This window comes from Pleurodeles waltl, chromosome 7 (assembly GCF_031143425.1).
Source record: "Pleurodeles waltl isolate 20211129_DDA chromosome 7, aPleWal1.hap1.20221129, whole genome shotgun sequence".
NCBI classification, from domain to species: Eukaryota; Metazoa; Chordata; class Amphibia; order Caudata; family Salamandridae; genus Pleurodeles; species Pleurodeles waltl.
Genome location: NC_090446.1, coordinates 645,291,623 through 645,306,417, shown reverse-complemented (window position 1 = coordinate 645,306,417; position 14,795 = coordinate 645,291,623). Strand labels below are relative to the sequence as shown.

At 42.9% G+C, this 14,795-nt stretch overlaps 1 protein-coding gene across 1 annotated transcript in view; it reads right to left on the bottom strand.

Annotated features, from left to right (window-relative positions):
* Nucleotides 1–14,795, bottom strand: part of STK10 (serine/threonine kinase 10) — a 309,494-nt gene that overhangs the window by 121,636 nt on the left and 173,063 nt on the right. Inside the window, exon 3 of the mRNA XM_069244642.1 lies at nt 7,888–7,936. Coding sequence (XP_069100743.1) covers nt 7,888–7,936 — 49 coding nt within the window. The remainder of the gene's footprint in view (nt 1–7,887; nt 7,937–14,795) is intronic.

The following is a 14,795-nucleotide window of genomic DNA, read 5'->3' as shown; positions in this document are numbered from 1 at the left end:
CACCAACACTACTGCCACTTCCTTTCACTTTAGACTACTAAATCTTGTTGAAATTGAAGCCTGGCCCTAGCCTAAAAGAATAAGTTTGAGAGAAATGCAAGGGATGCGCCTGCCACCATCTGGAGCATGGGCGTAGGAAGTGTGGAAGACGTATATGATGTATACCCCCCCCAACCAGATTTTGGATGGTGGAGAACATGGGGACAGGGGTGGGGGGTGGGGGGTCGGGGGGGGGGGGAACAAGGCGACAAAATAATTTCCCCTCACTTCTATTATTCACAGGGCCATTAGCGTGCACAAGCGCTACTTATAATAGCCCTGCACTGACCTGCCTCCAATCTGATGGTAACAGAATAAAGGTGAGTCAAGAGACTCACTATACCCTCTGCCCTTTTGTTTGTCCTGTTCACAGCTGTGGGCATTAAGCACCAGTGAAAACAAAGAGCAAGGAGGAGAAAAGAGTCTTTGATGATTGCTGTCTGCATCACCTGCCGACCTGAAGATGAGCGCTGCAGGACACTTTGAAGAGGAGCTGCAGGACAATGAGAAAGATCTAAAGAGGAAACAGAGTCCCACTCACCGTGATGCCTGCAGGCTAGAAAGGAGACTGTGAAACACAGTATTTGTATTTGCCTAAGATCACACCAGTTGGTGAAATAGGGAAGTCGAGATTGAGCCCAGATTTTAACTTTTCACACTACAAAATTTAGCTACTAGAAGGGTATATTTTTCTAACATTTATGCTTAATGTTGTTTTAACTAGGTAATGAAGGGCTGGATTATAGCGTGGCTAACAAGGAGAAGCCATATTCCATTTTGGGCCATTATGCCTAGCATTATTATTTGTTTTTCTTATCTAACATACTTAAGCATATTGAAGTATATTATCTTTTCTCCATCTTTTTTTCACTCTACTCTGAAACAATCTACCCTATGCCACTGCACCCCACACCACTTCTCTCCACTCTGTGCTACTCTACTGCACTCTACGCCAGTGCAATCTATGCTGTACCACTCCACTCTACTTTGCAGCACTCTACACTACGCCACTGCAATCTATGCTATTCTGCTCTAACCAATGTACACTAAACCCCTGCACTCTACAACCACTTTACTCAAAACCAATACATTCTATTCCCCTGCACTCTATGCCAATCTACTCTTCACCACAACACTCTATGCCACTGTACTCTGCACCACAGCACCCTATGCCAATGCACTCTATGCCACTCTACAATACACCACTGTACTCTATGACCCTCTAATCTGCAACATTGCACTCTACGCCACTGAACTCCACACCACTCTACTCTGCACCACTGCATACAATGCCACTGTACTCTGCCCTACTGCACTCTTTTCTGCACCACAACACTCTAATCTACTCTACACAACTCCGCTCTAGGGCACTTCACTCTACTTTGAAACCATCTACTCTATGCCACTGCAATCAACACAACTCCACTCTATACTGTGCCAGTCCAATCTACCCTGCACCACCCCAATCTGCTCTGCACCACTCTATGCTACTGCACTCTACATCACTATGATCTACTCTGCAGCAATCCACTCTATGCCACTGCACTCAATTCTACTCTGCACCACTCTACTCTATGCCACTCTTCTCTACTCAGCTTCACTCTACACCAATACATTCTATGCCACTCTACTCTACACCACTGCCTTTTATGACACTCTGCTCTGCAACACTGCACTCTGCCACTGAACTATATTCCTCTCAACTCTGCACCGCTCAGCTTTATGCCACTCTATTGCACTCTACGCCACTACACTCTACACCACTCTGTATCACTGCACTCTACACCAGTCTACTCTACCTTGCACCACTCCACTATATCATGCACTGCATCATTCTGATACAGCACTCTGCACCACTGCACTCTGCACCACTGTACTCTATGCTGTGCCACTTCACTCTGCGCCCCTCTACTCTTCAACACTCTACACTACTGCACTCTACTCTAAACCAATGCACTCTACAGCACTTTATTTAAACCACTTCACTCTATGCCAATCTACTTTTCACCACTGTCCTTTACTCCACTTCACTCTAGACCACTCAACTCCACTTTATGACACTTCCCTCTGAAATTACACTCCACGATACTAGACTCTGACACTCTATTTCATTAAACTGACACTTTCTCCACTCTGTAACTCCCTACACAACTCCCTATATGCCACTCCATTGCACTTTATTCCACTCTATACCACTCCACTTCAATCTATGATACTCTTCTCCACGCCACTCCACAACCCTCTATGCCACTCCTCAACCCTCTATGCCACTCCACTACACAAAAATGTCCTATGCTCAACAACACTCTACCCAACTCTCTCTCTGTCACTTCACATTACTTCACTTCACTCTATGCCATTTCACTCTTCTTCATGTCTTTCCACTCTAAGATACTCTCTCACTCCAATCTATGACACTCTACTACACTCTGAACTACACTCTACTACTTCTTTATGGCATTGGCACTTGATTAGAGATTCAGCTCTCCATTGATTTCTTTCTCACTCATGTGAGAGGTGAGTCAGATTTATCTTGGCCTTTTTGGTTACAAGCACTTGGTAACCCTTTTATTTAAAGCTTAATTAAGGCAGAGCATGATCTTGATACTTGTCTAGGGGATTGAAACATCGTCGGCCAAGGTACCTTGACTTGAATTTGTGATATTGTAAATAAGTTGGCATAAGCGTAGGTACTTAGAGCTAATGACTTCTTGATTCACTATTTGAGTCATTCATGTAAAAGCCAATGTATGAAAGCTTGTAAATCATTATTGCGGATGCTAACCACTGTGCTATACAGGTTACTTTTCACATTTTTCTTGTAATTGATGACATTGGGTCATCCAGATAACTTGTGTAATGCCCGAATAGCAAAGTCTTTATCAATTTCTCCTGTTTATGTTTTCCCACTACATCTGATCTTTTATATTATGATTGAATAAATGCACGAAACCTTCCATTTGGATACTACTTAAATATCATTGTATATTGGAGTGGTGTTGCATTTTACTCAAGGTACCCCTGTTCCTTTAGAGTTAGCCTACTACTCCATTCTAGGACACTACTTACTCACTACGCCACACCAATGCATGGCACATCATTCTGCTTTACGCCATTAACATTTAGCCAGGCTGAATAGTAGTCTTACTAGTGTACAGCATGGCTAAAACACATTGGCAAAGGCAATAGATCTTGCATAAGCAAGACCTATTGGCTTTGCCAATGCTGGTTTATGAGGTATGAACTTCGAGATGACTTGAAATATCCTTATGTATGCATGGAGTATTTTACCCCATATAATACATGGTCACACCATCAACTTTCCCACAAGCCACTTAAAACCTTGGTGCATATCAAGGTGTGTAAGAATCCCATGTTTATATAGTGGGTAACTCAAAGAGCTTATTTAGTTAAAATGCTTCTAGTTATGACTGATGTGGAGCTGAGTTGCCCAAGATCACACACAGGAGTAGAAGTGTTATTAGAACTATGGTTTCTGAGCACAGTTTACAACTGTTGTACTTAATTGCTTTTGATATCTACTGTGCGGTTTCAATTGGCATGAGGCAAGGGGCGTGATGGTTGTGGGTCGCAAAGGGCATGTTCTTCCTTTTTACCCCCCTACCTTTATTTTCTTGGTTCACGAAGATGCAAGGTCAATCAACATGTTATTTTCACATTTGAGCCAAATACTTCGTGAATGTAAATAAAAAGAAAAGATAGTTTCAGACTGTGACAACGTGCTTTCCTTTCTCCCTATTTCACTTACATTATATATGATTATATACATTTATCGGAGCCTGCAGTTTACAAATAACGAGCGATTTGTATAGGGTTGACTGAAAAGTCCCTAAGTCTGTCCCTACCCCCCACCCATAAATGTATTGTCTCCTACGGCTCTGATCTTGAGAGCTGCAGCCTTAATGGAGGCACTACACAAATAGTCTCAGTATCTCTCTCTCAGTCTCTCTCTCTCTCTCTCTCTCTCTGCATTAAGTGGAACTTTCTTACATCCAGTTTACACATCTCCTTTTGCCTCTCCCTCCCCAGTATTCCATCATCACCACATTGCTGGCCGGTCACGCTAATCGGTGTGGATCACAGCTGAATCTTTTGAGATTCTTCTGTGATTTCACTAGGGAGGCTGCTCAAAGTCCTTGGTAGTCCCTGCGTCTGTGAGACCAGTAGTGACAACAGTGGGGCTTCTGCTGGAATGTAAGCCTTGCTAACCACTGTCTGCTACTGTATCGGTCCACCCAAGCCTTAGGTGAGTTTACTGTCTATCACAGATACAACTACTGGAGCGGGGCGCACACCGTCCAGGAACCTATGGCCTGGCACTACTTGCTCATTTCAGCAATGCATTCTTCCTTTAGTTGTGGGGCCGTTCCCAGCTCAGTTTTCGAACATACTTTGAAGTAACAATTCTGTGCCAACATTCAGGATAAGTAGGTTTGGTTTCAACAGCGAGCCTAGTGGTGCGTCAATGGGCTGGGATGTACATATTTAGAGCTTTTGTTGCAGTCTGCAGGTCTCTCCGTTGTCTTCATTGTCAGTGTCCAGCTAACTGTGTCTGTCAAAGTGATTGGCTAGGTCTTTTGAGACAAATATGCTGTAATACGGAATGCATCAATTATAGAAATGATAAGATTGTTGAACCGAATTGCATTAGCCCTCTCTGGCCATTGAAGGCAGTGACTGGTCTTCATTGTTGTGACCTCATGGTAGTTGCCAGTGATAAAGGGTCTGTGGAGGTTTGTCCAAGTTAGGGTTATGGAGCAAAATAAATTTATCAGGTCACCTGTCTTTAATTCACCTTTTTCAGAAATGGCTTTCTTTTTCAGAGGTGGCAGTTGTGGACAGTGTATGGATGGCATGGTTGGAGGCTGGGAGCAGACTCGAAAGGAGTGTGCTTTTCTCCCATTTAAGTTACAGCACTGCAGCCTGTTCACCCCGCCACGCAGGCAGATTTTGCCCACCACCTTTTCTCAGTCTTGCATCCCGGCTGCCCTGCAGCGTGGCTCCTACTAAAGTGGGTTGTCAGTCGTGCCTTGGCAGTTCCTTCACCGCCACCATCTGGATTGCAAGTCCATCAGTCCCTTCATCCAGTGGCCACCTAAAGTTTAATATCCTCCACATCCTTCTGCTGTTAGTCTGCCTGCTTCTTTATATCAAAAGCTCAATGGTTGAATCCCAAAGCCCTTGTCCTGTCATTTTAGCTGCTGAACAGTGTGGAGCCCCATCGCCATATTTCGAGGATGACTAATGCTTGCTTTGTACTCTACACTCACATGCCTTTACTAAGACATATCTAATCCACTACAAACCTTGAAGGGCCCAAAACCTAATCACGCACTTCCCTCCATGTTGGAATTCTTTGTTGGGCTCCGTGGCAGGCAAACTTCTAGGATTTCAAAGACACCAGGCCAGAAAGGAGAGCTTCGGAGCATCTGTGCTCCAGAAGGCATGGGTCTTGAACACCCCTGCCGGGCTGGTTGGTACTTGAATGCATCACAGTCAAAATGAGTTGAACCAGTGTCAGGCTACGTACCTAAACAATATTTGTTGCAGGCAATAGCCTAACCAAATGCCTAATATGGGACTGATGTATGTGTAGAATTTGCACAACCTCCACCACAGCCTCCACCTAAACCTCTCTCCCACCAGACCAGCCTACAGATGATCTTTGTGGGCAAAAAAAACGAAAATTGCCTTAACCACATCCCCTTTCCACATCATGCTCAAAGACATACTAGCTGGGAGTTTGCCCTTGGACAGAGTAGATAATCTACATCAATCAACAGAATACCCGAGAACAACAGTGTACTTGAGGCATCTCTTGGCACCATCATGCATACAAAACCATCTCTAAGACCTCTAATATGCTAACCATTTGCTACCTCGATGGCACTTCCAGGTAAAGCTACATTCACAACACTACAACAGTACATATTCGAGAACTTCAAATACAATCATTCACTCAACATGGCACCTAGCCATTCAGTTGGCTAAGCATTCCCATCTAAATGGTACTTCAATTCAAGCTATACTGGGAACAGACATCCTCTCCCCAATCTGCACATCAACTAAAACGAAGTTAACTTTAACCTATCAAACCCACATAAACACAGAATTGTATTAGTGACACAAAGAGTTCTCCAAAAAGGCCTATAAAGACAACCACAACCTGAAACTAAGCAATATACAATCCTACAACCCAGAAAAATCAAACATGAGGGAAAATCCATAGGCACCCTCATCCAGACAAACAATGTGCCATTCAGATGTATACTAGGATCTAACTGACCACTAGCCAATCTAATCCATCATTAAGGAATACAGCTTGACAAACACTGTGCAGTACAGATCATATCTAAACAAAACCAAATACAGTATGAATGAATGAAAGGAATGATTGCCATTTTGTACAGCGCAAACCACTGCTTCCAAGGAAGCATCTTGGAGCTGCCAGAAAGTGACTTCATCTAACCAGCCACCACCTGAAAAAGAAGGTTTTCAGTCATTTTGTGAAAATGGTCTTCTGTTTTGGACCATCTCAAGTCAACAAGGATTTCATTCCACAATTTTGCTTCCAGCTTTGCAACTTCAGGGGATAAGTGGATGGCACTGATTATTTGATCATAATAGTCAAGAAAACAAATAGTCTTTAAACTTGCCACTGAGGTAAGCTAGACTTCTTTTATGGTCAACTCTAAAAGTGATCAATAGAGCCTTGTACGTGATTCTTTTAATCACTGGTAGCCAGTGACGTTGCTTCAGACAGAGAGATGGACCGCCATCTGGAATGATTAAGAATCAATCTTACGCCCATGTTCTGGACATTTCGAACATTGTTAATAAGGCCAGCTAGGTCCTCTGGGTAGAGGGGGTTGGCATTATCTAGTCTAGAGATCACCAGAGCATGCACAATCGTTTTAAGAGTGTTGACTGGCAAAAATATTAAGGTCTTCTTTAATGATTTAAGAAGGGCAAAACTGGCAGCTGTGAGGGCTGTGATTTGGGGTTTAAAGGACAACTCCTGATCAAATCATATCTCCACGTTTCTCAACGTAGTGTATGGGTAGCGTTCCCCCCAAGGCTTTTGGTCACCAACTGTGTACTTCCAGCAAAGAAGAGTTACCGAAAAATAGTGTCTCAGACTTGTAAGAGTTAAGTTTAAGGCAGTTCCTCTCCATCCAACATGCCACAGCATTCAGACAATCTTGCAATCACTATATAATCTTATTTGACAGGTGGAGTATCAAAAGATCTCTTTTTTCCTCTGGTGAATAAGGATACATGAATCGTAAAGGGTGCCCAGAGTTCTAAAGTGCTTTGGGAACCATAAAAGGAGTGAACATGAGCTATCTAATTGAGGTTAATCTGAGCCTTGGATGATCACCGACAACACTAGTCAGACATTCACCATGTGTATGAGTTTGCCACTTTGCGCCAGCATCACCCTTGAATTTGCAGCAAGCAATTTTGGCTGGGAGGTGGGACAGAAATCCAGTGATTGTCTGCCATTAAGAAGTTAGTCTGCCTGGAGTCATTCCTGGGGTGAAGAGTGGTGCACTAGGTAATATGCCTCGTTTGAACTTAGCTGAAGGCCTTTGCAAGAGAGACAGGAGACTGTTCATAAGCAAATGGAAACTAACACATCCGGTTTCAATCATTCATGAAGGTAACATAGATGCAGGCTTTTTTTTTGTTTTGTTTTTTAACTAAATGGGGAAATGTGGTACTTTCTGGTATAGTTTTGCCATATGGTGAGGGACCAAACATGCTAGAAAATAAGCCCTAATTCAAGAAATAACACACATTACAATAGTTGGCTGCTGTACTTACCAAGCATGACTGCATCAACAGCACCACCAGGACAAAATTCAATCATTATCTAAGAAGGAAGCAAAGGCAGAGAAATATAAATAAAGGGCGCATTGAGGTAGTATGGAAACATCTTGCAGAGAAAAGGTTGTAAATTCTTCCTGAAATACAAAACAACTTTAGTTTATCTAATTTTACATTTAGAACCTTATACAACCTTAAAAGTCACATCATTAGTTCCAGAAAAAGTGCACTCAAATAGAAAGATGTCTTGGCTACTGGACTATGATACCAAGGACAAGGACTACATACTATTTGCATTCATATAGTACATGATACTCTGGGTGAGGAATTTAAGTGTATTAATGGATGGGTTTCACATTACAGCATGGGCTAGTGGTTGCAAATGTATTTATTATACCTAGCATCGTTGCCGTGGTTTCTCGTAACTTTTTTGCCTTCTCACCTCCTGTTTTGCTGACCTCACTTTTGCTGGCTTTAGGACTCTGGGCACTTTAACGCTGCTAACCAGCTGCAAAATAAGTGCATGTGTTCTCTGCTTAAAACATGGTAACATTGGTTTAACAACAATTGGCGTATTTAATTTGCATTTTAGTCTAAAGTGAAGTGCACTACAAGTGTCAATGGCCTGTAAATTAAATGCTACTGGTGGGCCTGCAGTACTTGATTGTGCCAAGCCCTTTAGACATGTCTCAGGTCTGCAACTGCAGTTTTAAACTGACCTGGCAAGGTAACCCTCTTGCCAGGCCCAAACCTTCCTTTTTAATGCATACAAGTCACCTCTAAGGTAGGCCTTAAGAAGCCCAAGGGCAGGGTGCCCTTGGGCCCTTAAAAATAAGGACACGTACTTTGAGTTTTACATGGTGCAAGTTGTGAAAAACTCAAATTCGTTTTTAATTACTGCACGGTCTATCTCTCCCACAGGATAAAATTGTGATTGCCTTATTACCTGTTATAAGGGTAATTTCCAGTTGGGAAGGGATGGGATCCTTATATTTGACGTCTCTGGAATCACAATTTAAAATCACAACTTATGGTGGAGTCAGATTTAAAAAACTGTAATTCTGAAAGTGCCACTTTTAGAGAGTTGGCTTTTTCTTACTTTAACCTTCTAGTGCCTTTTGCCAGTCTCCCAATACACATCTAGGTGGGTGACAGCTGAGTTCTTATGCATTCCTTCCAAACAGCCACATATAAAGGGAGCTTAGGTGTGGCTGATAGGCCATCCACAGCCTGATGGCCCATCCTAGGCAGGATGGGAAGGAGAAACTGACATACCAGAATGGGCTATGTCCTGATCCCACACAAAAGGACTGCATAACACCCTGTAGTGAGTTATGAGCCAGGGACAGAAAGATAGGGACTCTGTGCACTTCAAATGCCTCTCTTTGAAGTTTCCTCCATTTCAAAGGCCCCCCTGGGTTTAAGAAATGGATTTCTTACCCTACTGACTTATTACACTTCTTGGTTTGTGGATTATCTGCCAAGAAGAATAACTACTGTGCTTCTGAAAGGACGGTCACTCTGCTGGATTCTGCTGGACTCCGCTGTAGTCTTGCTCTGATATGCTGCCCTCTGCCCTCCTTGCCTGGTAGCGAGAGGACCGGACTTAATCTCTCCAACCCAACACCAGAGTTAATCCAAGGGCTTGCCTCATGTTCTGCTGAGGTCTCAGGGACACAAAAACTTCAAATACATCTGTTACAAATCTTAGTCCCGTCTTCAACCCGCTCCTGGCCTGCAAGAGGTGCCCCTCCAGTCCTGGGCCCTTGAAAGTAGTTTTGTGGCTCCTGAAATCATGTTTCTGGGCTCTTACCGAATGGGCCTATACACACCGGAAAGACACCGCTTGCACGAAGAATCGGTGTGAGCCACCACTAGTTTATCTTTGCACAGCAAGCATCACTGTTCGGGACCATCTGAATCCAGTCTGCCCATCCGTAACCCGGCTGATTCTTTGGACCACTGCCAGCAATGCTCCCCATCCTGCCGGCAAAAGCCTTCCTCGCAAATTGGACTCTTGGCTCAACTCTGAGAAGGTAAAACTTCAGCGGGACTTGTCTGGGACAGTATCCAACCTGAGCTCCATAGCAGTCAGCTCCAGTTGGCGCTTTTTAGCACTATATTGTATTTTAATCTTTAAAAATTAATATCTCACCGTCTATTTGTCATTGGATTTTTGTCATTTTGGTCTTGTTTTACTCAAAAAATTAAGCTCTATTTTCCTAACCAGGTGTTGTGTCTTTGTGTGATACTTTCACTGTTTTACTGTTTTAAACGTTGCACAAATACTTCACACATTGTCTCTTACGTTAAGTGTGACCACACTGTGCCAAGCTACCAGACGGTGATGTGAGCACATGTTAATTGATGGTGTGTATCTGACTTACCCTGACTAGGACTGTGGTTCCTGCCTGGATGGGATGTATACCTCTGCCAACCAGACACCCATTTTCTAACAGTACTGAATTGCAGTGTGGGCTATGGGAGAATGCCTTGATGTTGTGCGCCACTGACCAGAAAATTGCTCTCATCAGGTCATAGGTCATTGCTTACAGGGTGTAAAAACAGGACGAGCAATGAGATATAGGGTGTATGCCCGAGTCTGTCTCTACAGAATCTATCCAGGAGCTTAAAATAGTGCATGGCAGGCAGTCATTGCAGTACACCAATATAATCCACCTGGAATAGGAGTTGAGCACATGGCACATTGGACCACATTCAGTAAGCCTGGGAGGCTGATCTCATGAGTCCCACCAAAAAACAAGAGCACTCAAGCAGGCACTCTGAGGAGAATCAATTCTACGCGTAGAAGGGTGCCTCACCTGAGTACAAGTGGAGAGGGACCCTAGGCTACCCACTGCTGCATGAATGCCCTGCTAGTGTTTGGGAAAGGACTGGCCTACGCAATGCACTGAATACAGACAGCCAGTGCAAAGCATGTCAAATCACGGCTAAGACGTAGGTATTCAAGAGAAATGCAGCCATACTTTATGTACTATAGAGCCTGTCTAAGGTGGAAAGGGGAACCTACTCCCACTGGCATATATTAGTTACATGCAGCCAGGGTCATGGAGGCTTACTATCAGAGATCCAAGACAGACAACTTTAACCAACCGCAAATCAGGAAATTGTGCCTTAATACCCTGCTTTTTCCAGATCATGCCCCACTTGTCAAGGATAACTTCTAGTGTCAAACAGATTATGGACCTTGATTGTTACGGTGGAGCGAAGAGTGAGACATCAGAATTCGCTTGTTAGGTTGCATCAGGGGTAGCAGTGGAAGAGTAAAAAGGGCAAGACTTTTTGCGTCCAACCTGTACAATAAACCAAGTAGTGCCACACTGTAGAGTCCAATTAGGCGCTCCCTAATTAGGAGAAAGCCAGGTCTCCAATTCCTTCACAAGTTGCAGATGGTCTTGCATGTCTCAGGTTTTTGCTGGGAGGGAGTGCAATAGTTGTGACCCTTCCAAAGCTAATGGGGTTCCCTCTCTGCTCTTTTTTAGGTAAGAGTTTACGAAAAGAGATTCTAGTATAAAATAAAGCGCTCTGTTCTTTATTTTGAGAATGTTACTTGAATGAACAATGAGTCTTTGCCATTGATGGCCCTCTGGGAGATAAAGAATGACTCGAAACCACACTCCGTGGCAAAAGCATATGTGTCCATGTAGAATGCTACATCTTTTCTCATTTAAAGAGCCTACCTAACTTGGAGGAAAACTGAGTGGCGAAAACATACTCACAAATAGTTAGATGCAGGAGTTCTGGGTCTCGAAATCTGTCTCTTCGCTTTCCAATGAAACACTGCGATCTTGGGAAATGACCACCTCTACCCATGGCTATGGACCTTGTGCCAGTCAACTGCAGACGAGGAGCACTACCACCTTCTCAAAGAATAACTAGATTTATTCAACAGACCCATTTTGTGGACATAAGTATGTAATGATACCTATCAACTCAGCTGGCACTGACCAGAATCTGCCCAGTTCAAAAGAAAACCAAACAAACCCACTCGTGAGAGCTTCTGAGGGAGAACACCCTAGGAGCAAACTGTACTTTCTGGGTTATTGTTCGAATGACGGGCCAGCAAAACCAACCTCCCTGCAGTTTAGTCATCGTTAAGACATTATTCGAATGAAGTGTGATTGTTGTATGGTAAGTAGCATTGTGGGATGGATCGTTCTGCACAATCCACAAGTCACGAAGAGGCATGAAAGGTACAGTTGTAATACGAAAATGTGATTAATATGACACCACTGCCAACGTGTCCTTCACCTTAAAGCAGACTCTGAAAGCTCCAAAGGTCTGAAAGCTCAACTTTCACCAACATAAATACTAGACCTTAAATAAGAGACTCGATCACATTGCTTGCTCTTCAGTCAACTTCCAGATGGCAGTTTCTTACTCTAATACTACCGCCGTTCAGCGCTCTAAAAATGTTATATCGGGGGTGTGAAAGTTTTTAAATAGCAAATAAAATAAGGCAAAATAATACGGTAAAGTATATGAATTATTTACACGGAGGTTTAGCCCATTTTGCGCTGCTCCCGACATCTGCAGGTTAAGGGTATTGCAGCAGAATTTAATAAATGATGTTCACGGATAACAGTTTACTCAAATTGCGGTAATTAGATTGTACCCCCAAGTTCTTGATCGACGTTCTGCCACCTAGTTTAAAAATATTCGTATTCTATAGAAGCCCTCCCACTGTGGGACCGCTAACTCTTTCATATATATTTATCTAAGTGATATGTCCTTAACTCGAAAATAAAGACACTTGAAAAGAGGGTGACACCTGCGTTTACTGAATTGACAACGTATTACGATTAATAATTTGACAAATCCCATGAACTATTTTCAACAAAAAACTAAAGGGAGGGCAGGCCAGAGAAAGAGGATGGGGGATGTCTTCCAACTTTCTTAAAGATCAGACAGCCTCTGCTGATGAGGTGTAGTTTCACAATGACTAAAAGGATTGCCACAATGAAAATCATGTACCACAGGGAATTGTTAGGGGGTGGGGAAGGGGAGTCTACACGAACACCATTGTCTATTGCCATAATCTATTAACTTAATGAAATAAGATTTCATGTAACAAAATTTCATGTCTACAGCTTGCAACAAAGAGTGACAACAAGGCACCGTTAAAAGCCTTTTGGCTTTAACAAATGTTTTTGACAATAAATATGTCAGACTTATTACCTTTCTAGTAACTTTTCACAATAAGTAGATCAGGCCAGCAGCCTTCATCATTAGGTTGCCACCATAACAAACAAACTGCGGCTGTATTCAGTATAATCTTTCTCACAAGGCATAACTGCAGTTAAGGCTCTCTTTCAATGGAAGCATAAAAAAAGCCCAATCAAAAGCTTTACTGAAGGTGTTCAGTATGTGGGTGGAGCCTAAGCCCCTCTCTAAGTAGTACTTCAGAAAACTCTTTCAGTTGAGCAATTAAGGGCTGGCAACTGCTCCACCGTCATGTCAGACCTAAAAAAAACAAAATAAACACAAGCTCTTCCATCCCTACCGTCTTTACCATCCCAAAACCCCAAACAACTAGCAGAAGAAAATGACAAACAAGAACTCATTTTTTTTAAGTAATCTAAAAGTGCAAATAGCAGAAAACTGCAAATGCGGGGCAACCCCACTGGCTGGAGAGGTAAATACACAGGAGAAGCTTTGCAGGAAGTGCCAGGAGTGTTACCTTGCACATCAATTGACCTGGATTAGCAGGATTTGAAAGGATAAGACAGGGATCAGGGCCGGATGCAGAGCATGGGATGCAATGGAGTCGATTAAATGTAAGGTGCTTCTCTCAGTGAACAGCTTGTCTCACAGAACAGTGGAAAGCTGGCAAGTAAAGGGGCCCCGCTTATTTGATAACTACTGCAACAGAGCTCCCTGGGAGAACGGGTCCACAGTGACACGGATGTTAAATAGAGGCCGCAAGCAAGACATAGTTGACCATCCCCAGCCCTACCAGCCTTCCACAGCCGCAGGCCTAAATATAAATCCCATATTTCCAAAATAGTCAGTCATCCCCCCCCTCAGTTTCTTTAGGGGTCTTCCCAGACTATCGCTGGTAAGAGCCCTGCGCAGCTATGAGGAGAAAGAAACATATTTTTAACAACTTTCCCAGAAGGTGCTCCTTCCCTGGTGAAGATTAATGTTCATGAATACTAGAATATGGCTAATATAAAAGGCCTTCCTTGAGTACATTTATGAAAACTACAGAAAATACTTGTTTTGACGCGATATTTGTTCCCAAGCGGGAAAGCAAATGTACACCAAATAAGTGTCATAAACAATACCGTGTCTTAATTCAGAATTCAGTGGTACGAGAATAGTAGTTGAGAAAGATTCACGAAAACAAAATTGCAGTCTAAAACAGGGGCAAAGAACCTTGTAAGAACAAAATCCGGCAAGACCAACTCAGATGTGAAAATAAGTTATTGCACATGGCACAGGCTTCTTATGTGATTATCGTGTGCAGTTTATGAGATATGCTTACCTTAGTTCTAAAATTGTTCTAGCCTAAACAGATCAGGCAGAGTGAACTTACTTGTGCAAGGGTACAATATTGGCTTAATTAAAAAGCACTACTATATGTCTGGACTGTGCTCTATTATTTTTGGAGATTGCTTTTCTCAGCAGCAGTAGCAATCTTCATCTGATCCTTTTTAATTATCTATTTGAATATATATGATCATGACAAATTATAAGTTGCCAAGTCGTTCCTTCTGTACCTCCTCTGAGGATTGTTCTGGGGTGTCTATATGCTGCAAAGTATACTACAGCATTCTTCCTTGCCATGGCTATTTTTCGAATGGGAATATTTTGCATGTCAAGCAAGGTATGTGCTTCTTTAAGACAAGAAACACTGCTTTTCTTTTTCGTAAATTCAGCTG